This window comes from Crinia signifera, chromosome 6 (genome assembly GCF_055691185.1).
Source record: "Crinia signifera chromosome 6, ASM5569118v1, whole genome shotgun sequence".
Lineage (NCBI taxonomy): Eukaryota > Metazoa > Chordata > Amphibia > Anura > Myobatrachidae > Crinia > Crinia signifera.
Window position 1 is genome coordinate 165,701,232 of NC_139222.1, and position 27,422 is coordinate 165,728,653.

The 27,422-nt window shown below is 44.9% G+C and overlaps 1 protein-coding gene across 1 annotated transcript in view; it reads right to left on the reverse strand.

Annotated features, from left to right (window-relative positions):
- Positions 1-6,890: 6,890 nt before the first annotated feature.
- Positions 6,891-27,422, reverse strand: part of LOC146009669 (protein-glutamine gamma-glutamyltransferase E-like) — a 31,426-nt gene continuing 10,894 nt past the window's right edge. The window contains exons 5-13 of the mRNA XM_083150126.1: positions 24,090-24,218; positions 22,292-22,469; positions 21,176-21,311; positions 18,858-18,961; positions 15,804-16,046; positions 13,262-13,588; positions 10,749-10,909; positions 7,786-7,919; positions 6,891-7,151 (exon numbers count right to left, since the gene is read on the reverse strand). Of these exons, the coding sequence (XP_083006252.1) occupies positions 6,998-7,151; positions 7,786-7,919; positions 10,749-10,909; positions 13,262-13,588; positions 15,804-16,046; positions 18,858-18,961; positions 21,176-21,311; positions 22,292-22,469; positions 24,090-24,218 (1,566 nt within the window). The 3' untranslated portion in view covers positions 6,891-6,997. The remainder of the gene's footprint in view (positions 7,152-7,785; positions 7,920-10,748; positions 10,910-13,261; positions 13,589-15,803; positions 16,047-18,857; positions 18,962-21,175; positions 21,312-22,291; positions 22,470-24,089; positions 24,219-27,422) is intronic.

A 27,422-nucleotide genomic window follows, 5' to 3' on the forward strand; every position in this document is an offset into this window, starting at 1 on the left:
ATCTGAATACCAGAAAGCTGAATTAGCATTAAGGGAAATTGATTATATGCAGCGACGGCTCTTATCTCTGTGGACGAGGGGGGCTGCCGCCGATTGTCCCAGTCCCCGCTACAGAGTCGATGCATGCACAGTAGCTTCTTCAGTACTGCACATGCACTGTCCCCCAGCCTCTATGGGCTGCTTTTACAGTAGCTCCCAGAGGTGTATTCCGGGTCCGGTGCATGTGCAGTATCGTCCTTGGATCCAGTTTTTATGGGCTGCCGATCAGCAGCCCATGCAGAGGAATCCCGGAGGGAGGCAACACCTTGGGTGACTGGCAGGTTGGAATTCCAATAGAAAGTCATTGCCAGTCACAGTGAAGCCAGTGCAGTCTCACAGAGTGCATCTGGGTTCACTTAGGCAGCCCTGCAGCCCATAGGTAAAAACCACCACTGATTATATGGGTTCTGGATCAATGGATTTATCACTAGTATACAGTGTTATTCCTTACTCAGAGTAATACGATTTAAGGTTCTAGTATATTTTTTTATAAGAAAATATTCTACCTGCAATTTATAAATATACCAATACTACTACCACTTTTCCGCCTGCATTGTACTGTATCAATTTCGTATAAACTCTAAAATGCATTGATCTTTGATAGAATGTGACCATATGTCTGAATATCGGGCCTAATTCAGGTCTGGAAGGATGCTTCAAAGTGCCTATGTTCAGTACTTTGCATATGCCACCTCTTGACTCATTTGAATTAGACCTGTTGTGCAATTCTGCCCCCTGCTGGTTTTAGAGGAGTTTGTTCTAACTATAATGTGGACTATACAGTACATACAGTACTGTCGATATTTTCTTTTGTATACTGATGAAACTACTGCATCTTGTCTTCATTACTTACAAGTTCACAGGCTGCACCTGTAAATCTGTACTCAATCAGCGTGACTCCGGGTTCTCTGTTTAGGCTAAATCCTGTATGATGTGGATTTATTGGAGCTGACAGATTATCAAAGGTTCTGCGTGTGCACTGGAAATGTGTAGGCAGTTGCTGTGCCTTTGTGATGGCCCCAGTGCAGTGCCTGATTAGACAATAGGCTGACTAGGCTGCAGCCTATGGCACCTGGATTTAGGGGGTCATCTTGCAGTGGACATCTGAGGAATAAAATGAAGGCCTAATATATAACATGCTTGTTAGCTATCACTCATCATGATGTACTGTAGGGGTAAAGTACTTAAATTCACTGCCAGATGTCTGTGCTAATGTCACTTACTGATGGAACCATTACTTTATGGGGTGCCAATGCAGAGGTCACAGATCTGCACTCCCCACAATCCTCCTCTCAAACACCTGATCCCTCGCTATCTCTGCTAATAAACAACACTAGATCTGGCACAGCAGGGTCCTCTGTCTTATGCTTCACTAAAACATGTCTCTTCCAGGCCACGTCTTCTTCCGGGCTGACCACGAGAATGAGCTCTCCGGCAAATCCAAAGGGGGAGCAATCTGCTTTTGCATAAATGAAAGGTGATGCATCGATGTAAAGACTCTGGGTAAACCATGCAGCCCTCAATTGGAGACTCTCACCATCAAATGCAACCCATTCTACTCCCCACTGGAATTTGCCTCAATTATCCTGGTAGGAGCGTAAATCACCCAGACTCTGGGTAAATCATGCAGCCCTCAATTGGAGACTCTCACCATCAAATGCAACCAATTCTACTCCCCACTGGAATTTGCCTCAATTATCCTGGTAGGAGCGTAAATCACCCCACAATCGAGCACAAAAGTAACCCAACAACAACTGATAACAGACACCGAACTCAAGCACCCGGACTCACTGCTCATAATATTAGGTGACTTCAACAGGGCCAACCTGCCCCAGGAGTTACCAAAGAACAAGCAGCAGGTCAAATGTCCCACCAGGGAGGGGCGGACGCTGGACCACTGCTACACAGCTATAAAGTCTACCTACCGATCCATCCCACTAGGTGCCCAGGGACTTTCTGACCACTGCTTGGTCCACCTCCTCCCAACATATACTCAGAAGCTAAATTCAGCAAAGTCCACTGTCATGTCAGTTAAAAGCTGGTCAAGTGAGACGAAACTAAAGCTTCAGGCTTGTTTTGATTGCACGGACTGGAGGGTTTTTGAAGCCTCTGCGACTGACCTGAATGAACTAGCAGAAGTCCTGACATCCTACGTCAGTTTCTACAAGGATCTATGTGTACCATCCAAAACAGTTTGATCCTTTAATAACAATAAGCCATGGTTCGGCAGTCAGCTAAGGAAGCTCCGCCGGGCCAAGAAGGAGGCCTACAGTGGTGGGGATAGGGCACAAAACAAAGAGGCCAGGAACACCCTGACACGTGAAATCAGACTGGCAAAAAAACTCTCAGCCAACGACCCTGCAGCAGTCAGGAAAAGCATGCAAGCTATTACCAGCTACAAAAAAAAACCAAAGCCCAACTCCAATGCTCCAGGAATTAGCTGAGGAGCTGAACGAGTTTTAATGCAGATTCGAAAAAGGAGCCCAGTGCCTCAAACCCCCCCTCCCCTTGACCATAGTAAGGCGGCTCAACCACCACACCACCCTGTCCGACTATCCGTGGTCTTTCAGGTGAACTGGGGGAGGTAGAAGCTTTGTTCAAAAGGGTCCGACTTAGGAATGCTGCAGGTCCTGATGGAGTTTCGCCATCTATCCTTAAGACCTGTGCACCGCAGCTTGCACCCATCTTCACTGTGATCTTTAACACCTCACTGGAAATGAGTAGGGTTTCCACCTGCTTCCAATGCTCAGTTATTATTCCGATTCCCAAGAAGTTGGCTGTGAAGGATCTAAATGACTACAGGCCAGTCGCACTAACATCAGTGGTCATGTAGGCATTTGAAAGACTGGTACTGAACCATCTGAGGGAAGTGACCAACACCCATCTCGACCCCCTGCAGTTCACCTACCAAGCAAACAGATGCGTCGAGGATGCAGTTAACCTAGGGCAGCATTATATCCTGGAACACTTGGATCATCCAGGCACCTATGCGAAAGTCCTATTCATTGACTTCAGCTCAGCATGTAAAACAATTGCCCCCGCTATCCTACAGCCCAAACTTCTCTCCCTAGGAGTTCCAGAATCTACGTGCTCCCGGAGCCTTCACATCTGCCATACGTACGATCAGCACTGGTGCTCCCCAGGGATGTATACTTTCCCTCTACACTAACGACTGCCTCTCGAGTGACCAGTCAGTAAGAATCATAAAATTTGCTGATCACACCACCATCATCGGCCTAATCAAGGAGGCAGGTGAGTCTGCATACAGACAAAAAGTAGACAGGCTTTCACAGTGGTGTGGCAGAAACAACCTGGACCTAAACCCCATCAAAACAGTTGAGATGGTAGTAGACTTCAGGAGTAAACTAAATGTCAAGGTCCCACTAGTAATTTCCAACAGAGTGGTGTCATGGGTAGAGACCTTCGAATTCCTTGGGAGCCCAACATAACTTCCATTGTCAAAAAGGCCATACAGTGGCTGTTCTTCCTGAGGCAACTGAAAAAATTCAACATTCCACAGGAGCTGCTGCGGTTCTTTTACACTGCTATTGTGGAGTCTGTTCTATGCTCCTCTATTACAATCTGGTATGGAGGGTGTTAAAGTCGAGTTGCACACACTCCATTTTAGGATAGTATGGCCGCCATTTTGGTTCGCAGAGTTGCGCAAATAAAGTATAAATACCCGAGTCTGTGTAACAAAGTGGATCATAAGCGCAGCCATACTAATACACATAAATTCATAATACCATACTTACACCAAATAAAACATATTGTTAATTAAAGGTTTAGAGCACTACACATAGTTTAATCAGCAATACACACTATGTCTGTATAATGTTTAGTATCGTTATGTTCCGTTTCTTATGCGCAGCACTCCGGTCGTTGCGAAAACTTCGCAACTCATATGGTCCGATAATTACGGACAAAATCCATATTTCAAGGACTATTTCTACTAAACAGTGTGAGACAAAGGAATCCAGATATAACCGGTTCTTGTAGCTGTTTACGACCCCCGACGACGATGCCAACACACAAAGGACACCAAAGTACACTCCCCCTGCAACAATCCAAACCAGGTGTAATACTTTGCCCCAATCACTGAGGACTGGACATTCGAACACTGGACCAATAGGAATGGCCTTTGACCTCCCCCTTTTGACCCTATAAAGATAGCAAACCCTGGGCTGGCTCGGTCACTTTGGCACTGCTGTTATCCCCTCACCATTGACCCGGGCTATAGTTCTATTTGAATATAGCGAGCTCCGACCGGACTGCGCTGCGCTATTCCATGACGGTAACATTTGTATTCCTGTTCTGTGTAATGTGGCTGATTATAGTTGTATCTGTTTCTGTTCCTTTGTTAGTGTTTTAAAGTATACTTATTATTGTTAGATAATTGTATCACTTGTTATCCTGTATTTTCTTCTTTCTGTAATCCCCTTTTGTCCGCTAGGGACTAAATACACTATTTTGGAGAATCTATCTCCTCACTTTTTATATCGTGGTCTCGTCTATTATTCGCATCTAGCGATAACGACAGCGTGTACAATACACGGAAAAGGTACGCTACGCTGCGCTACGTTTTTTTCGCACGTAGCTAGGAATAAAGGGTACGCAAGTTATGGAAGAAGTACGTAAACGGCGCATTTCACTTATTGTTCTTTGGTTATATAAATATCAGCTTGAACAAGGGGCCAATGAATCTGACAAACGAAGCCTACAAAGAGTGGTGAGGACAGCAGAGAAGATTGTTGGGATGGACCTCCCCCCGTAAGGGAACAATACTTAAGCAGGGTCAAGAAGCGAGCTGAGAAGATTGTGGCGGAAGAACTCCACCCTGGCCATAACTTGTTTGATATTCTCCCATCAGGTAGACAATTCAGGTCCATCCCTGCCAAGTCGTCAAGAACCGCCAAAAGCTTTTTCTCGATAGCTATTCAACTATTGAACAGTGAAGTCTTGCCCCACCATTGGAAATGTATGCATACCATTGCAAGCTTGCCACCATCGGAGTTTAACACATACCTTGACAGGTGCACCACCATTGTAGATATGTGCAAAACAGAATTAGGCAGGGACGTGCAGTCAGGGTAGGCAGGGGAGGCAGTGCTTCCCGTCATTTTGTTTCAAAATAATACAAAGAATATACCTATGACACATATTCTGTGTCATAAGTATTTTCTTTAGATTATTTTACTAGATTGAATTATTTAACCTAGTTTGGGAGGCACTGATAAGCGTGCCTCCCACAAAGAACGGCAAGGGGATGAAGCAGGGGGCTAAAAAAAGCCATTAAAAATAACGCCAAAAGCGGCACTTCTAGAAGTGCCTAATTGACAGGGGCTGCTGTGATTGGACAGCAGATCCATCTGCTGTCCAATCACAGTAGCCCCTGTCATTTAAGCATGATAGTGTAACTTTTGCTTCCCCCTCCCCTGCTCCCCTGTGCCCTGGCTCCCGAGTCCCGGTTCCCTGCCGCGTGCTGTGTCCCTCTCCCCTGCCTGGTAAGTACAATTTTATGATGGGGGACAGAGGTGGCGGCGGGGGACGGCTGCTGCCGCGCTGGTGTCGGCGGCGGCCAGGTGCGGGATGGGGGTTGGTGGGCGAGTACGGATGTAGATGGCGGCAGGGAAAGGTTGCTGGCTGGCGGCTGCCAGAGGTGGGGGGGCAGCAGGTGTCGCTACAGCCAGGCACAAGAGGGGGGGACAGTGCTTCTCCATTCACAGCCACCACCGCACGTACCTGGAATTAGGGGAACCATAGCAGCGTCTTGCATGAGGTATGTTTTGTTCAATATAAAATCAGCAAGAATTGGCAATTGAATTTGGTTATGCTTGGTTTGCCAACTGTAACCTTACATGTCACTGCCTACCCGTTTTCATTTCTCTCATTTGCCACCATTGGCTCACTAGATTTTCTTCCAAAAACAACCAACTATATTTTCTAAACTAAACTAGATTTTTTTCCCTCAAACACCCTTTGCCTACCAGATTTCGCACCACATGTTCTTCTACTCATCAGTTTTTCTAAAATGACCTAGGGTCGGCGGCTTCTCCTCCACAGTGTGGCTTCTCTCTTCAGACGCGACTTCAGCTCATGTCTGCGGCAACCTTTGGTAATTTGGGTCCATACTTCCGGTCTCTATCCGCTTCCTACAATGCATTTCGTGCCTTTAGCACTTAGTCATGGATTTGGCCGGTAGGTCACTGGGTTACTTTTATATTAAAGTCTCATCAAGCTTTATTTAAATTTGTTAAAACTTGAATGAGCTGCCCTGGAAAAGAATTCCATTTTCTGGACTGTGCAGGTATCACCTCCACCTCATTTACCCAAAGAAATCCCATTCTATCAGCACCCATTAACCCATTTAGCATCAATTTAATCCCACCCACTCAGCATTCATTGCCCTCAAGAATCCGTGAGATAATTATCCCCCCATTACAGCATCACCTCAATACACAAGAAACCCTGGTTTGCATGACTGAGTGGGTGTGCTGAGCACTCTGGGATGCTTGGCAGTCCCACACTCTTTTACTGAAAACAGCAAATTTATTTAGAATATCCACTAGCCCCAGAGAACATTAATATTGTAAGTTTCTAATTAATAAAGTGTGTTTATTGTCACATATACTGTTCTAACAGGTGAACCATGCACATTACTGTATAAAATATTCTTGAACCTGAATTCAAGCGATTTATTTAATAACAAATATATGCACTGTAGTAAATATCAAATTAATATATATATATATATAACTGTGTTTGATCTACAGCACTAAAGAGGTAGAAGGTTTTATAAAGAAGACAATCAAGAACAAAATCAATATTGCCATAACTGTACAATCCACAAAGAACCTTTCCAAACTTCCAGGATTACGCACAGCAGTGGCAAGATCAAGGCAGGTCATAACATGCTGGCAGTTCTGCAGAAAGACTTGATCTCAGCAGGTCCATGGCATCAGAGAGCACCAGCCACAAATACTTTGTGAGACTGTTTAACATTTCTTATCTTGTCACATGAGAAGGTTGCAATCAATGTTCCATTGCCACTCTTGAAGGGGATGATGGTAAAAGTGATGGAAGTTTTTTCTCCAGGCTTCAGTGCTGGCAGGCTAAAAATAAAAGCAAAATATTGATGAATACGCATATTAAGTTGACATTATCCACATGTTGACATTTTCAGTTGCCTTGTTTCCAGGTTCTACTGAGAATTATGGCGGTTATTCTGGTTGACTCGCAAAGCTGTGAATTTCGAACTGCGGGTCTGCGGGTGTGGCAGCAGGACACTGACCAATAAGCAGGACTGTCCAGCTATAATCCGGACAGTTGGGAGGTATGATGTTATAAACTGAGAAGACAGCAAGTCATCTCTCACAAATATAAAAGATGTCTCCAGGTTAAGGAAGACCTATGGCCATACACATACCCACATTTATTCACTGTAATGCTAGGTTTTGTCTCCCTGTACCGTTCCTTTGTATGGCGCTGCGAAACACTTGTGGCGCCTTATAAATGAAATAATAATAATACCTCTACATTGCTATTAATAGCATTGGCAATCTGTAACCATTGTGGTCTATGACTAGGTGAAGCCTGTGATTTCAACAGTTATACAGTTTGTAGATAGTGTGATGCAAAATTGTAATATTTCTCCAGCTAAAATCCTGGTTTTAAGTAATATTTTAGTTCTACACCCAGCATAAAATGGGTAAATAGGAACAGATAGGTCTGTACTGTTTTGCTTACTCTTTATTTAGGAATCCATCAACTAGACCACTTCCTTCAAGTAGCAGAGAGCAGGAGTTCAGCATGCCAGATAACGTGTTGGTGATTACTACTTCAGCATTGAATGCTATATTTACCATAATATTATTTGGAATCTGTAAAACAGAGATTGGAGAAGATGAGTTTAGCAAAGATATTGTTGTTGTTGTTGTTATTATATAGGTTGAGTCTCCGATATCTGAAATACTTTCAGATGTAGCCACGCTCATTTGTTGAGCTGGCACGCCGGAACAGGGACATGCAAGCACCTCACACGCTTGCACTTCCATTGCCTCGAATGGGGCACGCACGCAAGCACCTCATTCCCACAGTGGCACACTGAACGGCACACTGGGAGCTGCTCAGATGAGAGTGGATCCATCTGTAGGACCTGAATTATTTTAGATATACTGTACATTTTTTCCATATGTTGGAATGTTTGTATACCATAATTAGATATTTAAAAACAGAATGCATTTATCATCTATACAGTATATAAGTCTAGTGTCCGTTGGAGTATCTCCAAAGCAACTGCTCGTTATAAATGTCTCCCCTAAATGGCCACTGCACTTCTAAATCATCTAAAACTGCTGTCCTTATGAGGCAGTGGCCACTTGGGGATGGATATTTTCAAAGGGGACAGGTGCGACGGGACCGCAGACAATATATTTGTCTGTATTCCAGGCACCCTTGGATATACTTAAAACCTGGACCATTGGGGTGCCTTGAGGACTGTGTTTTGGGAACCTTTACTTTACACAGTAAAGACATAATAAAAAAAAATCCAAAGTACTTTTCTTTTTAAATAACAATGTCACTAAATGGGGATTGGTAGCGCCGCCCTGGTGGGCTCTCACCTGTCTGCAGGCGCATCAGCGCATGTAATCTTTTACTGTATCTATAGTGTCTCTTCACCGGCAGCAGGTGTGACCTGCTGCATGTTCTCAGTCTCCTGACGGTCCAGCAGCCATTACAGCATCCTCATGTTTGCAAACTCCAGTGTATCCTTCCATTTTGAGCACTGGGCGCAGCCATATTAGTTTGTAACAGCCAAACCCCATGGCAAATGATCTAATAGCCAGGGGTATAAATTCAGTCTCCAAGCACTATGGAATCACCAGTGATTTGTTGTTCCAACCCTGCTAGCAGTTTGCAAAACCTGCTCGTGGTTACCAAAGACTCCATTGCTAATTCCAGCTGTACCATCGCTTGGCTTTCCTGGCTATCCTGAGTAGCTGTCTTGCTGATAATCATCAGTCCATGCCGATGTTCCCAGATAGCTATGCTGTCTCACCTGCTGTCTCCTGCTCTACTCATTGGTCAATCCCAGTGTCCTGCTGTCTCCAGCTCTGCACTCCAGCTCTGCACATCGGTCAATCCTGGTGTCCTGTTGTCTCCAGCTCTGCACATTGGTCAATCCTGATGTCCTGCTGTCTCCAGCTCTGCTCATCGATCAATACCGATGTCCTGCTGTCTCCAGCTCTGCTCATTGGTCAATGCTGATATCCTGTTGTCTTCAGCTCGGCTCATCGGTCAATCCCGGTGTTCTCTTGTCTCCAGCTCTGCTCATCGGTCAATCCCAGTGTCCTGTTGTCTCCTGCTCTGCTCATCGGTCAGTCCCAGTGTCCTGCTGTCCCAAGCTCTGCTCGTTGGTCAATCCCGGTGTCCTGCTGTCCCAAGCTCTGCTCGTTGGTCAATCCCGGTGTCCTGCTGTCCCAAGCTCTGCTCATTGGTCAATCCCGGTGTCCTGCTGTCCCAAGCTCTGCTCGTTGGTCAATCCCGGTGTCCTGCTGACTCCAGCTCTGCTCATCGGTCAGTCCCAGTGTCCTGCTGTCTCAAGCTCTGCTCATCGACATGGGAATGCCCAGCATTCATGCATACTCTGGGCATTCCCATACAAATGTGGTCTGACGACAGCCCCCCTTGCCCTGTCTTCGTCCTAGAGCCTGCAAATATAAGTCAGTCTCCACTAACGAGAAATTGCTCCATGGTCCTGCTGAGGGCACATGTGAGGGGATGTGTTTATATAACATATCCCCTCGCATGGATGCGAGGGGATTTCAGCGAGATGGGCTCTCTGGGATTCGATGAGCTGCAAAATTCGCACCTTACCGAGTAGACCAGAATCATGCCCACAATATAATCTCTGCAAATAGACCTACATTCTGTGTCGGTCTGTATATATTATATGTTATATTCATCAGTGCTTTGAAACGTAACAAGCTGTTTATACTTATTTAAAGTGATATGAGGATATATAATTTATGCACTTTATTTTTTATATAATACAGAATCCAATGAATCTATCTGCAGCTAGAATACAAACTCACACAGGCAGGGCCATCTCTTCTTTAATTGCATAACGTGCTGGTGTTAATTGTGCATGTATGTTCATCTGTAAATCACCCTGTACCTATGTACAGCACCTCAGAACCCTTGTGGCGGCTTATCACACCTTTGGAATTGTTTACAATTTAGGGCCAGACTCACAGTAATTAGCCTCAAAAGCTTATTGCAGTCTTTTATTCCAGAAGCTGCTGAATTGCAACCTCCTTTCCTCATGGCAGCTCTATATAATAGGTGAGTGAGTAATATCTTCAAGAAGGTAATAAGGTAGTGTTCACCTCTTTGGACAAGTGCTGCTGCCATCTATTGGTAGCAATCCTCCATTCACAGCTGACTGGATTGCCAAAAGGTGAATAGACACAGATGGTCACTGCTACAATGATTTCTCATACCAAGGGTGGAGAGTGGGATTGCATATGATACATCATATGCAAAATGTGTGCATATGATGTATTGCATGTGATCAAGCTGTCAGGTGAGTTGCCGGGATATCGCATGTGAGGCTAGCATGTGATACCTTGCAGTAGTGTATGGCCATCTTGACTGTGTGATACAGTGCAGCAAGGGGAGGGAGTAACCAAACCGGCCCTGATTATTACCTTGATTTCTATTGGAGGCTTTCCCAAGTTGATATCCTTTTCCGCTAAAATACGTTCTTCTGTCCCATGCACCTCACACAAAGCTGTTATACGAATGATATTATCTTCACTCACATAATTACCATACTGAGCATATGTCAGTGGGACGGATATGTGTATTTCTAGAAAGAATGAAGATAGAACATAGAAAATGGTAACAGATTCTTCAAAAATGATACCTGTCCTAAAACTCAGCATTTTGTCCTATACTACAGAAACAAAAAAAAAATGTCCATTTTAAAAGTAACTTATCCACAACCTTGTTCTTTGGCATATGTATCAATTATCTAGTTTCAAACTCAGTAATTGTAGTTTCTTATTTTATTTATTTATTTACAGTTTCTTATATAGCGCAGCAGATTCCGTTGCGCTTTACAATAGTAGACAGTGATAAAACAAGCTGGGTAACAACAGACAGACTCGGAGGTAGAAGAGCCCTGCTGCAAGCTTACAATTATGCCTACTATTCAGAGGAAAATGTAATTATACATTGCCTGAACGTATCAAGTACATGTTGAATCAATAATATCCATATTTGAAAAATATGGATTATTTTGTAATACAGATTTTATTCAGGAAGACTGAGATTGTTACAGCTTTATACAAACTTTAATTAAAGGACAATACTATTGAAAATATTGTATAAAATTATCTCAGGCTGTGTGTATAAGGGTCCTTATTCTGGTTGACTCGCTCTGCTGCAAATTCGCAAGGGAGGCCGCTGTTTTGCATATGCGAATGCCCACATTTATGTGCATGTGTATAATCTTAGTGCGTGTGAACTCAGCGAAATTTGCTTCGCTTAGTGTACACTCCTTGCCTTTTCGAGCAGGGGGTGGAGAGGGGCGTGGGGTGCCGGGCAGGGCCATTAGCATATGTGAACGACCAGCGTTTCTTGGGCGTTTCCGTGAAAACGCTGGGTGTACAAATGCATTTGTGACCCACGTGTGTGTGTGGGTGTGTGTGTGTGGGGGGGGATAGCTGACATAACCGAGTTACTGTGATAATTGACTGCAGATATTTGCTTAGACCAATTGCCACCTCTTTAGGGCGACAATAATGAGGTCGACAGTCAATAGGTACGACCACTATTGGTTGATATGCAAAAGGTCTTCATGGTCAAAAAGCCGACATGCACTAGGTCAATATTGACAAGTTACATCTGCCCCACCTGCAGTGCACATGGGGCCTTATTCTGGTTGGTGTTCCGAATTCTTTCGGAGGGCGCTTTTTAGCTGTCTGCGCATGCGTAGGCAACGCAATGCGCATGTGCCATGCATGGTCTACGTACTCGTTCTCACTAATACCGTACAGAAATGTCCACCGAATTGACTCTGGAAATATGGGCGTAATATGGGCCTCATTCGGACCTACACAAGGGCGTGGTTTCAAAGTGGGCAAAACTGGGCGTAAATATGGGCGTACACGAGGGAGTGCACGAACTCTGGTAGGCGTGCATTCGGACAGCACACCGACTGCAAACGAACCAACACGCATGAAATATGCGGTCTTCATCAGCAAGTTTCACTTTGCAGAAAGCACTTGTTCATGCGATAGGCATTCGGTTCGCCCAATTAGTACGCCCGCACCTGAATTACTCTCAGCTGAACACAATACAATCCACTCCTCTACTCACTAGTGATTAATTACACTCTTTTCATAGCTTCAATTGGAAGCATAGCTGCCTAAATGGACTACTACTAAATACACAAATATATGCTGAAAGCACGACTGCATTCTTGCTATTTTACACACATTTACACTTCAAGCAATGGGCAGAAATGGGCATAAGTGTGTCATGTGGCAGATGTATGAGTTCAGATAACAGTCGTGAGTTTTGCGGAAATACACCGCATCGGTGCGTACGGGCAGCTTCCCGTCCGTTCTGACGCTGTTAGACCGTGCAGAATCTTTGTGTTGCCACCGCACACGCACGGTTTGGTTGTTGTCCGAAAACACACCCTCTTCTTAGAGAGTGAGTCCGTCCGAATGCGGAGGACCTGTGGGCGTTTGTTCTTACAATGTCCGCACAGCGTGGCGTTCGGTCAGCTCCGAAAGAATTTGTACATTTGAGAAGGAATGTGCCTTTGCGAGTGCACCAGAATAAAGGCCTTAATCATCATCTCAATGCTGTATTCACCCAATTAGAAAAATGCAGATACTCAGATGTGGATACAGTTAATGAAAACACATTGGGTCCAATTCAGTTAGCCACAAGGCAGCTCACCGTACATGTAAGTGCAGCTAAATGCCACACTTTTGATAGCTCTGAACATACAGCTCTGTAGAACTACCTGTAACAAAGGCATGAGTTCAGCTGCTGTTAATGGTGTTTCTACACCATTGCAATGGCAACTCACCAACCTTGTGGTTAATTGTATTGTCCGCATTGTCTCTGTGTGACCCATGTCAATAATAGGCAACCATTATAACAGTCAACTCCTGTATTATTATGAGAGATTCTATTTCCATACCTCGATTTGGTCCCAGGGAAAGAGCCTTTGCATCTGCCCAGATCTCATGTTTGTGTTTCCCGGTGTACAGAATGCTTGAGGAGGTCATATTCACAGTCAGCGTAATGTTGTCGGATGTCAGGTTTTTTAAGCTTAATATCACATTTAAGTCCTGTCCGAGAGTGGGGACCTGCATCACTGTGAACATTGCAGACAGAATAGTTCCCTTTTTTGTATTGTGTTCACCTTTTTTTCGGAAGTGGAGGACTTTCCTCTCAAGCTCCACAAAGGGGCTGTCTAGCAACTTATTAATGGCTTTCTCAAACAATTCCCTTTCTTTCGATGAACCTGGTAGATACAAATTGTATCAAGATATTGTTAATTTGTTACATCCAAGAGACATTGGTACTCTTTACTTAGAACGGCGCCCATCGGGGTGATCGCGGGATCGCGGGCAGTACATAAACGGCCGCGACGCGATGCCCGCGATCACCGCGATTTTCCCATAGGGAACAATGTTAAAAAGCCAGATTGACCGCGATTTTGCATTCAATGCCTCAATGCCCGCGATTTTACCATAGGAATCAATGTTAAATGGGCTACAGAGCCCAAATAGGCTCAATTAACCCTTAAATGTCACCCCAATTTTTTGACGCCACCCCACGATCCACGCCAACCCGAAGCGTGGCGAGCGCAGCGAGCCCGCGAGGGGCGGCGGTACGCGTCCTCCGACCTTTTCATGCCCTACTATCCACGTCGGCGTGGAGTTGAGAATAGAATAGTGTGGCGAGCGCAGCGAGCCACCGAGCCCGAAGCGTGGCGAGCGCAGCGCGCCCCGCGAGGGGACGCGGATACCTTCAGAGTTATACGCGTCCCCTCGCGGACTTCACAGGTGTCCGTGGCGACGCGGACACCTGTGAAGCCCGCGAAGGGACGCGTTTACCTGTGAAGGTATCCGCGTCCCCTCGCGGGGCTCGCTGCGCTCGCCACGCTTCGGGCTCGGTGGCTCGCTGCGCTCGCCACACTATTCTATTCTCAACTCCACGCCGACGTGGATAGTAGGGCATGAAAAGGTCGGAGGACGCGTACCGCCGCCCCTCGCGGGCTCGCTGCGCTCGCCACGCTTCGGGTTGGCGTGGATCGTGGGGTGGCGTCAAAAAATTGGGGTGACATTTAAGGGTTAATTGGGTCTATTTGGGCTCTGTAGCCCATTTAACATTGATTCCTATGAGAAAATCGCGGGCATTGAGGCATTTTACATGAAAATCGCGCTCAATTAGGCTTTTTAACATTGTTCCCTATGGGAAAATCGCGGTGATCGCGGGTACACGATTTTGATGTACCCGCGATTTACCCGCGATGCCCGCGATGCCCGCGATTTTTTACCCCCGACGCCCGCGATTCTGATCGCGGGCGCCGTTCTAGGTAAAGAGTACCGAGACATTAAATAACAAAATACATTAATAAAAAATATCGCCTACAACTATGCTTTAGCTTTTCTATGGGAATCTGAAAAAAAGAATATTCCTACACATGATTTATGCATTTATATAGTTAACCATACTGTTTCCTTTTGAAAGAAACGCCCCCACATGGACTCGAAGATGTTGTGATTAAGGGCCAGATGTATGAAGCTTCAAAAAGTGATAAAATGGAGAGTTATAAACAACCAGCCAATCAGCTCTTAACTATCATGTAATAAGCTGTGTGTAAAAAAAGACAGGTAGGAGCTGATTGGCTGGCTGTTTATCACTCTCCACTTTATCACTGTTTGAATTTTGATACATCTGGCTCTAAACTTAAGCAGGTCTGAGAACTTGATGGATCAGGTGCACAATAAATCAGCCGCTTTACAAGGCATCTTTATCACCATCCGCATCTCAGATGCAGATGTGACGTGATAAAATCGCCCAAATCCGCAATAAGATAATTTGCAGGGCTGTGTCCTGAGTCCCAGTTGGGCCCACACTGCACCCATTTATTTCTACTCACCCATCCAGAGTCTAGGGATAAAGGCAGCAGCGCTTCTGAAATAGTCAGAAAAATGGGTGCCACACCATTTTCCTGAATTTGGCACAAGTACATCAGAGTCTTAGCCCTCTTGTGCTCAGTCTCTGCAGGAATCCATGAAGGATTCCTCATACATCGATGCGGAGAGAAGCCCATAGGCTTCTTTAGGGTATCGACAACTTTTGCTGGCGATACTCCCCACAGCGCTACCCCGGGTTTTAGTGCATTTGAAAATGCGATAAAAACCCAGAAAACAGGGTTTTTATCAGATTTTCACTTTAGTGCATCATGCCCATTAAATTCTGACCTCAAAACAGAATTAAGTTTCACACATATGTTTTGAAGCTGCAAAGCAGGAGATATTTGAGATGTCTGCCATGTGCACAACAGCATTGGCAGCAGTTCCCTATGGGGACAGTTATATACAGTAGCATAGCTTTTCAGACCTTGCCTGCAGTGGCTAATGTCACGGTGTTACTGTAATGTCCTATGTGGGTAATCTTAGTTTGCAATGTATTCAGCAACATCCCTAATACAGTATATCTATGCTTACCTTCTGGATATTTATATGTGTCTGTGACATCCACTCTGTCATCGGTCCCTATGGCTTTTGTGCTAATATATTTCCCAATGTACTTGGTATCATTCTGAATGACCTTCTTTGTTCCATCACTGTAGTAGATCCAGTGCGACAGGTCAGCATTCACAGATGCAAACATGAAGCCTACATCATGCTTAAGGTCAACATCGCCTTCTTTTATAGCCACAATTGGTGCAGGGCCACAGCGGTATATGTCTGAGGTAAGATGAAACAATCAGGGGATGAGTTCCAGAAGAGGAAGTTACCTCTGTGACCAAATAGAAACAAACTGGCGGCCATACATATCAGGAATATACATATACAGAGACAGGCAAAGAAGAATTCACTTGCTTTCTCCAAGGCATGGCGGTGACATAACATGACCAGTAAGGAAGGAGTAAGGCAAGACTAAGGTTCTGTTATGAAGAAATAAGGGATCTCATTTAAAGAATGTCTTCAATACACTAATCCCCCAACATGACCTTTGCTACCCGAATATTTCATACGCAAGATTCTTCCTTAACCCTTTGGGCAGTATTCAATGAGAAAGTTCTCCGTGCATGGAGAGCGTTTTATTTCGCTCTCCATGCACTCTCCGTGTTTTAGCGGAGATTCTCCATGTTTGGAGATTCTCCGTCACGGCACTTTACCCACTATTCAATGTGGCTGATGCTCGCCGCCACTCGCGGCGAGTCTTAACCCCTGCAGCGGACGAGCGTCCCCGGCAGGGAGCTTTCAGGGAGCCGGGGGACGGAAGCAGCCAGAGAGATTAAAGTCTCCCTGGCTGCTCCAGAGGAATGTGGTGGGGAGGGGGGCTCCCCAGGACCCAGGCAGCACAGGCTGCCCCCCCCTATAGCCAGCGGGGGACCCAGTATTCACTGCACCCGATCGTGCATATTAACGATCGGGTGCAGTGAATATATGAATATCTAATGAGCGGCTCGAGCGCTCCGGCCCCCTGCTGGCTGCACTGTGTAAAAAAAAATTAAAAAAAAAATTGAAAAAAAATATATTTTTTTAAATTAAATATATATTCATGTGCTATAAGCACATGAATAAAAATAACATGCCTCTTCACAGAAAAAAAAACTGATTTTTTGACACCAAAATTAAAAAAAAACCTTTTAGTTTAAAAGTTCAAATTCCAGCTCCCCATCAAAAGATGGAGAATTGCTACACGGAGAGACACAGAGAAAATCACTTAGAAAGACGGAGAATATTTCACATTGAATAGGGTTGCTCGCTTTTGGAGAGCAAAATGCTCCGTCCAAGGCGAAAAAAGCAAAAATTCTCCATAAAACACGGAGAACTTTCTCATTGAATACTGCCCTTTGAGTGCCAAGTGAACTTGTCAAAATAGGTGTGATAATTGCCAAGCACACATTTTTAATCATCACAATGGCCCTTATTCTGGTTGGTGCGGTCAGAGCCGCACACGGGGCTCCGACCGCACAAACCAAGGGCCGCCCACCAGACGGATCGCCACGGCCGTCCATACACGGACGGCTGGCGATCCGCTCAAAAATGGTGGAGGCTACGCCTCCACCATGGTGGGAGCTGCCCCCTGCCTTCGATGGTCGACGACCATCGAAGGCAGGCCCGCACGCCGCGGCAGCTCCCGCAAGCTAAGACCACACGGACAATCGTCCGTGTGGTAGCTTGTATGGGGGCTGAAAGCTGACATCCGGCGACGTCAGCTTTCCGCCCCCATGTCATGGTAATGAGGGCGTCATGCCCTCATTACCATGCATACGCCCCGCGTTTGCATGGGAACGCCCATGAAACGCGGGGCGTACACATAGGGAAATGAGGGCATGATGCCTCTCACGCCCCTATCCGCCCCCTTTGCGGCGGACGAAATCCGTCTGCGGCGAAGGGGGCTGCACATGCGCAGAATGACCTCTGCGCATGTGCAGACCACAAACATCGGCGGTACGGCCGCACGCGGGCCGTACCGTGCCGATAAGAATAAGGGCCAATGACCTGTAATGTGTACCTTATATAGGAAATATAATCTTTTTTTACTCAGCATTATTAATTGGAATTTATAGAACAAATGTGAGCGATGCTGGCATTTTTAGCGGCTATTTTGTGCATCTCTCACAGAGATGTTGGCACTCAAAGGGTTAATTTATTATTTGCAATACTTTATTTGTTTAATTAATGAGAATGATGTTTTATTAACAATTCAATTCCTAATAATCATTGGGATTTGTCGGGTTGTCAGTATCCATACCACTGGTAGCAAAACTGTTAAATAGAAATAAAAATTGTAATGCTTAATTCTGCTGTGTACACACGGTACAATTTGCCATTCGATATACAGTCAGAATCGATTCTGTATCGCATAGACTTTGAATCGAGATCAAACACGTTTTTAACCTTTTGATCCCGATTCCATGCCGATGCGTGCTCCCGTTCAGTTAAAATCGAATAGCCAAATAGACAGTGCAGCAATGACTGTATAGTACAGATCTGTACTATATAGTCAAAATTGAATGCATGCGTTTTTTGATCCCGAGCAAGGCTATGTACACCATTACACAGCAACCATTGTTATGTGTAAGAAATTACAGAGGCTATTTATAAAACATAAACATACTTTGGAAAGTTTGGCATGTACCGACATAACTTTAAATATGGTTGAAGAAAAAATGTCAAATTAAGCTTAGCTGAAATGGGCTTTTTGTCACAGTAAAGTAAAATCTAAAATCCATTGGGAATAATTGGATATATTGAATTAATGAAATCTCCATTAATTGTAACAGATTATATATTGGGGGTTGTTCGAAATCAATTGGTCCCCTGCGTGTATGCACATAGGGTTTTAAAATGATGTTAATAAAAAATGTAAATTGTTTAGGGCAGCTTTGTGAAAAATAATTTAAAGATGCATAAATCTGTAAACATTAGAGAAATGTAAGGTGATTTATGCACTTATTTAATGCATAGATTCACCCTAATAAAAGCAAAAGAATAAACATCAAAACCTTTACACAAATAAAGAGATTATAGGGTATCTTATACCATCACTTGTCTCCAGTGGTGTTGAATCCATCGCTTGCCAGCCATTATAAGAAGGACCTAGGTCCTTACGGGTGAACCAGGCCTCATTCCAAACATGGAAATTCCTGCAAAATGACATATCCAAATTACATTACAAGCTGGTTTTCGCCCACTCTCCCCTTGCCACTTCACAATTGTCTCCACACATTTTTGTCTCATATTGTAATCTTTCAGGCCAGGTTCACCATAAGCATAGAGATTAGTGTCAAAATAAAAAGGCTGCAATACAGTATCTTGGGATCTTCTGACTGTGTGCTCAGTGAGGGCCAGATGTATCAAGCTTCAAAAAGTGATAAAATGGAGAGTGATAAAAAGCTAGCCAATCAGCTCCTAACTGCCATGTTACAGACTGGGTTTAAAAAATTACAATATTTTTACAAAAGATTTTAATGTCATCAGCACTTAAGCTCTTGAGCTGGCCCTGGTTACCAAAATACAGGGGACAAAATGAGTAGGGGTCCCCCATATTTTAGGGACCAGCATCGAGCTTTTGAGCCGACCCTGGTTCCCAAAATACGTATTTTAAATAGTCAGCCCAGGCCAGGAGTTCTTGAGGAGGTGGGAACCCCCACAAATAAAGCCTTCCTCCCCTCTCCAGGGCACCCCAGGCCTGGACTGAAGCCCAGGCTATCTGCCGCACCCCTGGGTGGTGGGTGCCGGGTTGATAGCTGGTTTAAAAAGTAAGATTGTCCTTTACAGTGGGACTACAGGTCCCAGCAAGCCTTCCCCACATGCTGGTACATAAGAAAATCACAGGTACCAGCATATGGGGCATTAAAGGCCTGCCGATACTTATAGCCCTCCTGTAAAGGAAATATTAACATAATTATACAAACACAGATTTTTTAAATATTTGATTAAACTGCTTCATCTTCTTCACACAGGGGCTCTGCCAGGCCCCTGCCACTGCTGGAAGATGACTCGGGCCCCCATTGCTGGCGCTGACGGAGGACCGGACCACGCTGCAAGTTCCACCCCCACTGCCCAGGTTCCCACAGGAGTGGAGAGGAAGAGGTCAGTAAGGGAGGAGAGGAGGAGAGAGTAAAGTGGCATCGTCAGATTTCAAAGGAAAAACTATGCGGTATAGCGGCAGCCGCATTGTGTGAACACATACATTGAAATGTATGTGTTCACCTTGAAATGTGGTCGTCCCGCCGTCCAGTCCAAGGGAGTTTTTTAATGTTAGTAGAATAAAAAAACTCCCCAATTCTGTTCCATACGCTTCTGATGTAAATAAGTGTCAAGATAAGGTTTGTTACCTCCTATAGTTGCAATTTATGTTAAAGAAGTTTCTATGCGTATGACGCAAGCAGATATATTAATCTAGCCTATAGAAATTCAGCTTGCTTAGGAAATGTATGATATGCTAATTACTGTGCTACCATTACTATTGTGAACTAATAAAATGCTCTGCTCTTCCAGTATGAGGATCAGAGTGACTTAGCTACATTCGTGTGACTCATTTCTTATCAAATCTGTGCCCGAATCTAAAGCTGGCCATACATCAGAAAGATCGATCTTAAGATCGATTGCGCTCATGATTGTGTACAATTTCCCTTGAAATCCCCGGCAGTCCTTGGTAGTTTTTGGACACACAATCTACTCACAATCCATCATACAATCAGTCATACAATCCATCTGCTGCATGATTGTGTACACAAGATGTGCACACAATCTGCATACAAGCCATCATACAATCAGTCATACAATCCATCTGCTGATGGATTGTATGATTGTGTACACAAGATGTGCACACAATCTGCATACAATCCATCTTACAATCAATTGAGATTGTATGATTGGGAACAATATCTTTCTGATGTATGGCCACCTTTAAGTTGGCCATACACAACTTTCACAGTAGTGAGCCACAGCAGTGAGCTGATACGCCGTGAGCCGCTCTGGACCTTCCTGGGCAGCATGGTCGCATGCGATCCATCACATGGGGTCCTTTCACATGTGATGGATCGCATGCGACCCCTGTTCCCCGCCTGGCCTGCTCCGGGAGGAGGGTCCGAGGTCGGACCAGCATGCTGTCGGACCTCCAACTGAGGTCCGATGCTCATGGGACTGCACATCGGACATGAGGGGACATCACAGGCCCCCGAATTGGGCGAATTTCTTGACCTGTTCTGCCGGGAATGGATGAATTTTCCCCAAATCGCGGTAATGTATCCTTTATGCTGATTGACTGACCGTGTGCTATGAACTCTGACTCCTGATACCCCGGGGAGAGGATATCTTTATCAGTTTAAAAAAAAAAAAAAACTGGTATTTACCACACCATGTCCTGCTGGGATGCACTGCTGGCTCCTTGGCTGTCATGTAACATATCAATAAACAGATTTGCATTCTTGTCATGGGCTGAGTTGAAGTTGGTGACTACTCGAGCTGGAATTCCCAAACACCTAAGCACTGGGATAGTACAAGCAGATATTATTTGGCTGCATTCTCTGAAAAGTCACACACACACACACACACACACACACACACACACGTATAGCAACACTGTTATTTTAGGTATGCACATTTTGGTACAGTATGCACATTATGCCTGTGTTCTTCCCTAGTCAGTGCTATTCCTGAAATAATATACTTTGAATACGAAATGGTTCATTAACCTTACTAAATACAAGTTTATTAGCAAGCATAATAATAATTTGGCAATGGGTACCATTATTTTAATATATCAGCATTGTAATTCACTCTATAAGAATAGGAGTGAAACAAACGGTACACAATGGGCCTGACTCAGACCCACTCGCTGGCGATTATCGAACGACATGGGCATGGTTCACACTCAGTGAGCATGCTCGGGGTCCCCCTATAACATGTTCATTTACATGGCCTTTGGGGAAGAATGCCGTCGTTTTTTGGGTGTGCCCCGGAAAACACAGACTTTGTCTGGCTGCTGGAGGGAGGGCCACTGATGTCAGTTGCCTCATTCTCCTCATGGCCAATGCAGCTCCGAGTAGGTCTGGACTTACTTGGCAGCTGCGAACAGGGCCCAGGGGAAATCAATTGGATGGTGAGTAATTATGAATGGATTTCCCCCTTTGTGCACAGCTACAAACGCATTCACAGCCTTCCACATGGGCGGGATTTCGTGTGTGCGGGGTGGTGTGGGGCGTCTTTTACCTGATCGCTGGGCTCCGAACACTCCCAGCCCAGTGATCAGGTCTAAATTGGGCCCATTGCTTTAATTACTTTCTTTCTTTTTACCTTTATCATTTTTTTTATACAGTATGCTGTATTTAATAATTATTCTGTAAGGGGACCCATTTTGCATTTCTACAGTATGTGGTCACAAGAGCTGCGGCCTCTGAATATATGGCACTAAAGTTTATTATGTGCAATGTGCTACAGAGTATTTGTCCAAGATAAATGGTCCTTACCTGTGCAGAGCACACCACCATACACCCAGCATTGTCCATATTTCACAGGTTTGTACTCCTTGAAGTACCAGTCTTTTAGAATAATGGGACTCCCATTCCAGCTGGTGGGGGCTGTACCATCGTCATAGAAACCGCTCCAGTTTTCCACAATTACACCATTTTCATCTTTACTATTTAACTTACAAATACAGTATGTAAGAAGCACAGCAAATTAGCTTTAAATACAATTTCTAGCAAGTTAATATAGGAATCTTGGCTCTAAAGGTCCATACACACTGGGCGACTAAGCCCAGCGTGTATGGACAGCGATGATGTGCGGGGAAAGCCGCTCAGTGCATACACAATGAGCGGCTTTCCCCCTACCTGGCACCGACGGAGGGGGGGAGGATGGCGTTACATAGCGGAGCACTATGCAAAGCCACCCTGAAAGCCGCTCATCTGCTGGTATAACCAGCAGATAAACAGCTTTCCCGGCGATGTTGCGGGAGCACGCAGCAGCGCTCACCGCTCATCGCTGGGGCATACACACTGGACGGCTTTGAGATGAAAGATGCTAAAACCTGCTGTTTTGAGCGACTTTCAACTCAAAGTCGCCCAGTGTGTATGGGCCTTTAATAAGAGTATGTACAGTAGAGCAGAGGTATTCAACAAGAGGCCCACCAGCTACTGTGGAACTGCTCATCCCAGCATACCCTGCCATTAGGGCATGCTGTATATTAATAGCAGAAGGGTGATTTCTATAATGTCACTTTCTGAGTATATTAATAAAGTAGTATATTGGTTGTTAGTCTAGCATGATAATAAACATGTAGCAAATATTTATAGTTTTGAACAACAGCAACTTTAGAGAGTATAGTGTTAAAGCACATTTCAGCCTACATGCTTAATGCAGAGATGATCGCTAATTGACAGGTGGGCTGCCAATTGTGGCTACAAGCCTGGGTACTGAGGGGTAAGAGGCCAAATCAGGAAAATGTGGTCACTGCCCCCCCCCCCCAAAAAAAAGTAAAGTAAACATATTTTGTCATCTGCACAGGTGGATATTTATTCCTTCTCAGCACCCCTGATTGTCTAATTGTCAGCAATTGATCCCACACTGTGTGCATGGAATTAAATAGGTGCTGAATACTCATCCGTATGCAGAGTTTAAGTATCTGGGAGAACAGGCACATTCCCCCAAGTATATTATCTGCAGCTGTCTGTAGGTTAGGATTGAATGTTTCTGTTTATGAGGGAGGCTGGATATGTTTTATGTTATGCTGCACTGAATTATTTGATTTGACACATAAATTTGGGATGTTTCTCTCATGGCTAATTTGGTGGTGCTATCAAAGGTCAAGAGTAACCCCCCGTGGGCCACACATCAGACCAACTTTCCTCCAACCATCCAACCAGTTGCTTAGATGGAATAAAAATATGGTACTGGATGGGAGCAAATGTAATATTTACTTCAGAAATTTGCTCCCAAAATCTGGAAAAGGACAAAAACTGTCGCTCAGACACAGTACTGTAGTTGAACCTGTTTGATTTAAACAATTTGACTGAATGTTTTTGTCCATTTTCCTGGGTTTGTGTCTTGTGAGCACATTTCTGATTGTCCTTTGCTCCCATCCAGTACCATATTTTTATTCCATCCAAGGAACTAGTTGCATGGTTGGAGGAAAGTTGGTCTGATGTGTGGCCAGCATAAACATAAGTAGTAGAGGGACAGGATTAAGCCAGTTTTCTCAAGGCATAGAATCGCTATTAGAGATAGTGAATATACTGTAATCAAATAAACTCAATATTTAGAGCTCACCGTGGCAATAAGAATCCTGCATACATAGAGTGGGTCATTCCTCTGGGCAACATCTGCACTTGGGTCTTTATGGTAATTAATGCTGTGATCCAAAATAGCAAAGCAGATTTCAAGTATACTTCTTTCAAACTATAGAGATAAAAATACAATACAGAAAACAGTAATAGAAAATTTCACTTTGACCTCTTTAATATCTGGGCCCTTATTCTGATCGGTGCGGCCGGAGCCGCATATGCGGCTCCGACCGCACAGACGAATCCCCGCCTTGCGTACGGATCGCCACCTCCGTCCGTACGCGGATATGTGGCGATCCGTATGAAAGTGGACGGGGATACGCCTCCTCCACCTTGGGAGCTGCCCCTGCATTCGATGGTCGCTGAACATCGAATGCAGGGCCGCACGCTCCACCAGGTCCCGCAACACAAGACCACACGGACACTTGTCCGTGTGAAATCTTGTATTGGGGCGGGCAGCTGACATCCGGCGATGTCAGCTGCCCGCCCCCTACACGCGCGTCATGGCCTCATTACCATGCATACGCCCCGCGTTTGCATGGGAACGCCCATGAAACGCGGGGCGTATGCATAGGGAAATGAGGCTAAGTAGCCCCTCACGCCCCTATCCGCCCCCTTTGCGGCGGTCAAAAGAAGTGTGCGGCGATTTCGCCTGCACATGCGCAGAGTGCCCTCTGCACATGCGCAGAGCGAAAACATCGGCGGAACGGCCGCATGCGGCCGTTTCCGAACCGATCAGAATAAGGGCCCTGGTTTGGATGATTTATACCCCTTTCAGATAGCAAAGCCGAGTCCGGGTCCGTCCCGGCACTTTCACATCAAGCCCATATTGCTCATCATACAAAGGGCGACCTAGGTTTTACGGCAAACTGGGTTTCACCCTTCTTATAACCTGGGTCAAATTGCTGGGTTGGTCAATTTATTTTATAAGCTTTGGTGCTTTCACACCATTCATCGACCCAGGTCCACACTTTAGCAACTTGGCAATTACCCAGGGGGGCAGTTTGGATGGTGTAATGGTTAGCATTACTGCCTCACAGTGCTGAGGTCATGGGTTCAATTTCCACCATGGCCCTAACTGTGCAGAGTTTGTATATTCTCCCCACACTTGTGTGGGTTTCCTCCGGGTACTCCGGTTTCCTCCAGTGGCGTAACTATAGTCCCGCAGCCCCTACGGTGGCGGGGAGGCGCTGAGAGGGTGTTGGCGCCGGGGGGGCTGCGTGACTATTATTACTCACTGAAGTACTGATAATAACATCAACCACCTGGTACTGCTGGTTGCTTATTATTATACTGGGACTCTGTATATCCATGCTTTTCTAAATCTGAGCCTACTCATACGCAATCGGAAATTCCAATCCCCATATATGTGCATATTGATAGTATTGCAATTTATGGATGTAACTACTGTTGGAATTAATAATGTATGAATTTGCATAAGTGTCCCACAGATGTCATTGTGATCACCTTCTATTTCTATTCAGAAATGTATAGTTTTTTTATATTTTATTACTGTATTAATAAATTTTTTGATTTTTATGACAATTGCGCTCCTTTTCTTATCAAGAAATACCTGTGCTTTAAACTTGAGTGATACAGAATCACTCTTAGGAGCAGCAATATTGTTATAAATTTTATTTTAATTTAATTTATTCCCCTGTGGAATTTTGAGAGTGTCAGTAACCGCGGGTTATTGCGCGCCTGATTTTGTCCTATCTGTGATTTGCATTGTGTGTCTAAATATATCACAGATTGGCTATTGTATTGTATTATTACTCACTGGCTGCCTTCTGCCTTGTCTGCACCGGGTCCCAGCTCTCCCGGCTACTGCTGCAGCCGCAGCGCTGCTAATACAAAAAGTGACACTTGGAAAATGGCTGCACCCATACCGCAGACAGTTTTTCGTCTGCTGTATGGGGGCAGAAATTTTCCAAGTCTCACTTTTCAGTAGCAGCAGTAGCCGGGACCCGGCGCAGACGGATGCGGCCCGAGGTAACACACACACACACCCCTGCACTCCGGCTCCCCTCCGCTTGTGTTTGTTTACTCTAGGAGGGGGGCGCCCTCCTGCATTTTCTGCAGGGGGGGCGCAGAATTATTAGTTACGCCACTGGTTTCCTCCCACAATCCAAAAATATACTGGTAGGTTAATTGGCTCCCAACATTAACCCTAGAATGTCTGTGTGTGTGTGTGTGTGTGTGTGTACATGTGGTAGGGAATATAGATTGGAAGCTCCACTGGGGCAGGGACTGATGTGAATATTCAAATATTCTCTGTAAAGCGTTACGGAATATGTGCGCTATGTAAGAAACTGTTAATAAATAAGTTAATAAAGGGATATTAAACTATCTTGGTTTAAACCATGGTTTAACCACTTGTCTGGTGTTGTCACAGCAGATGCTGCAACACAAGGCTGAGCCTTCCTTGACATGGTTGCATCTGATACAACTAGTCAGAAAGTCCACTGAACGGCTGCAGGATTTTAATCTAAATGCAGATGCACTCTCAGAGGGACCACTCTACATCCTGGTTCCTTCCCCCCTGTGCCTGCAGTGCTATGGATCATGCATTTTCAGCTGCTGGGGAAATGTTAACAAGCAGCCACATACCTTTCCTCTGGAGTTCAGAAGGCTACAGAGAGGAGCAGGTGTTAAAGAACACGCAAAGTCGCAATGGTCACGTTGTTACACCCATCGATGGTCTGATGAATCAACCATCTATGTTTATACTGATTCAGGGGGTGGGTGTTGTCAATCGCACAAGACTACTGTAGTATGTCTAGGACCCCTTTAAATATCCTTTTTATTGTAAGGTGTTTATCACCAGGATAGGGGTGTACTACCTTTGGACACGAGAATTGACACTATTTACAAAGAACAAAGATATGTCCTTGTGTAGGTGCACCATAGAAATATAAAATGTAACTTTTATTAAGTCATCTCTAAAATGCTGCGAAAATTTTTAAAAAACAATAATCGACATACAAGGGTGGGGTTCACAGTTTTGTCAACAGAGTTGCTTTCAGCTCAAAAGCCGCCCAGGGTGTAAAGGTGCGTACCCACGGTACGATTTATGTTCCGTATGATATTGTATACGATTTCCCAGGAAAGTCCCGGTGGTCAAAAGCATAAGATTTGTGCTTAAAATAGCGTAAAATGTGGATAAGATATCATATACGATATGACATCACAGCTGTACTACACTATACTATCTTATGCTTTCTAGCCAGATTGAGTTGCATGCTCACCCGAGCAGCTCCCTCCCAGACGACCGGTGGGAGCGCGCATTGTACGTCGGATAGTGCGTACACACGGTAAG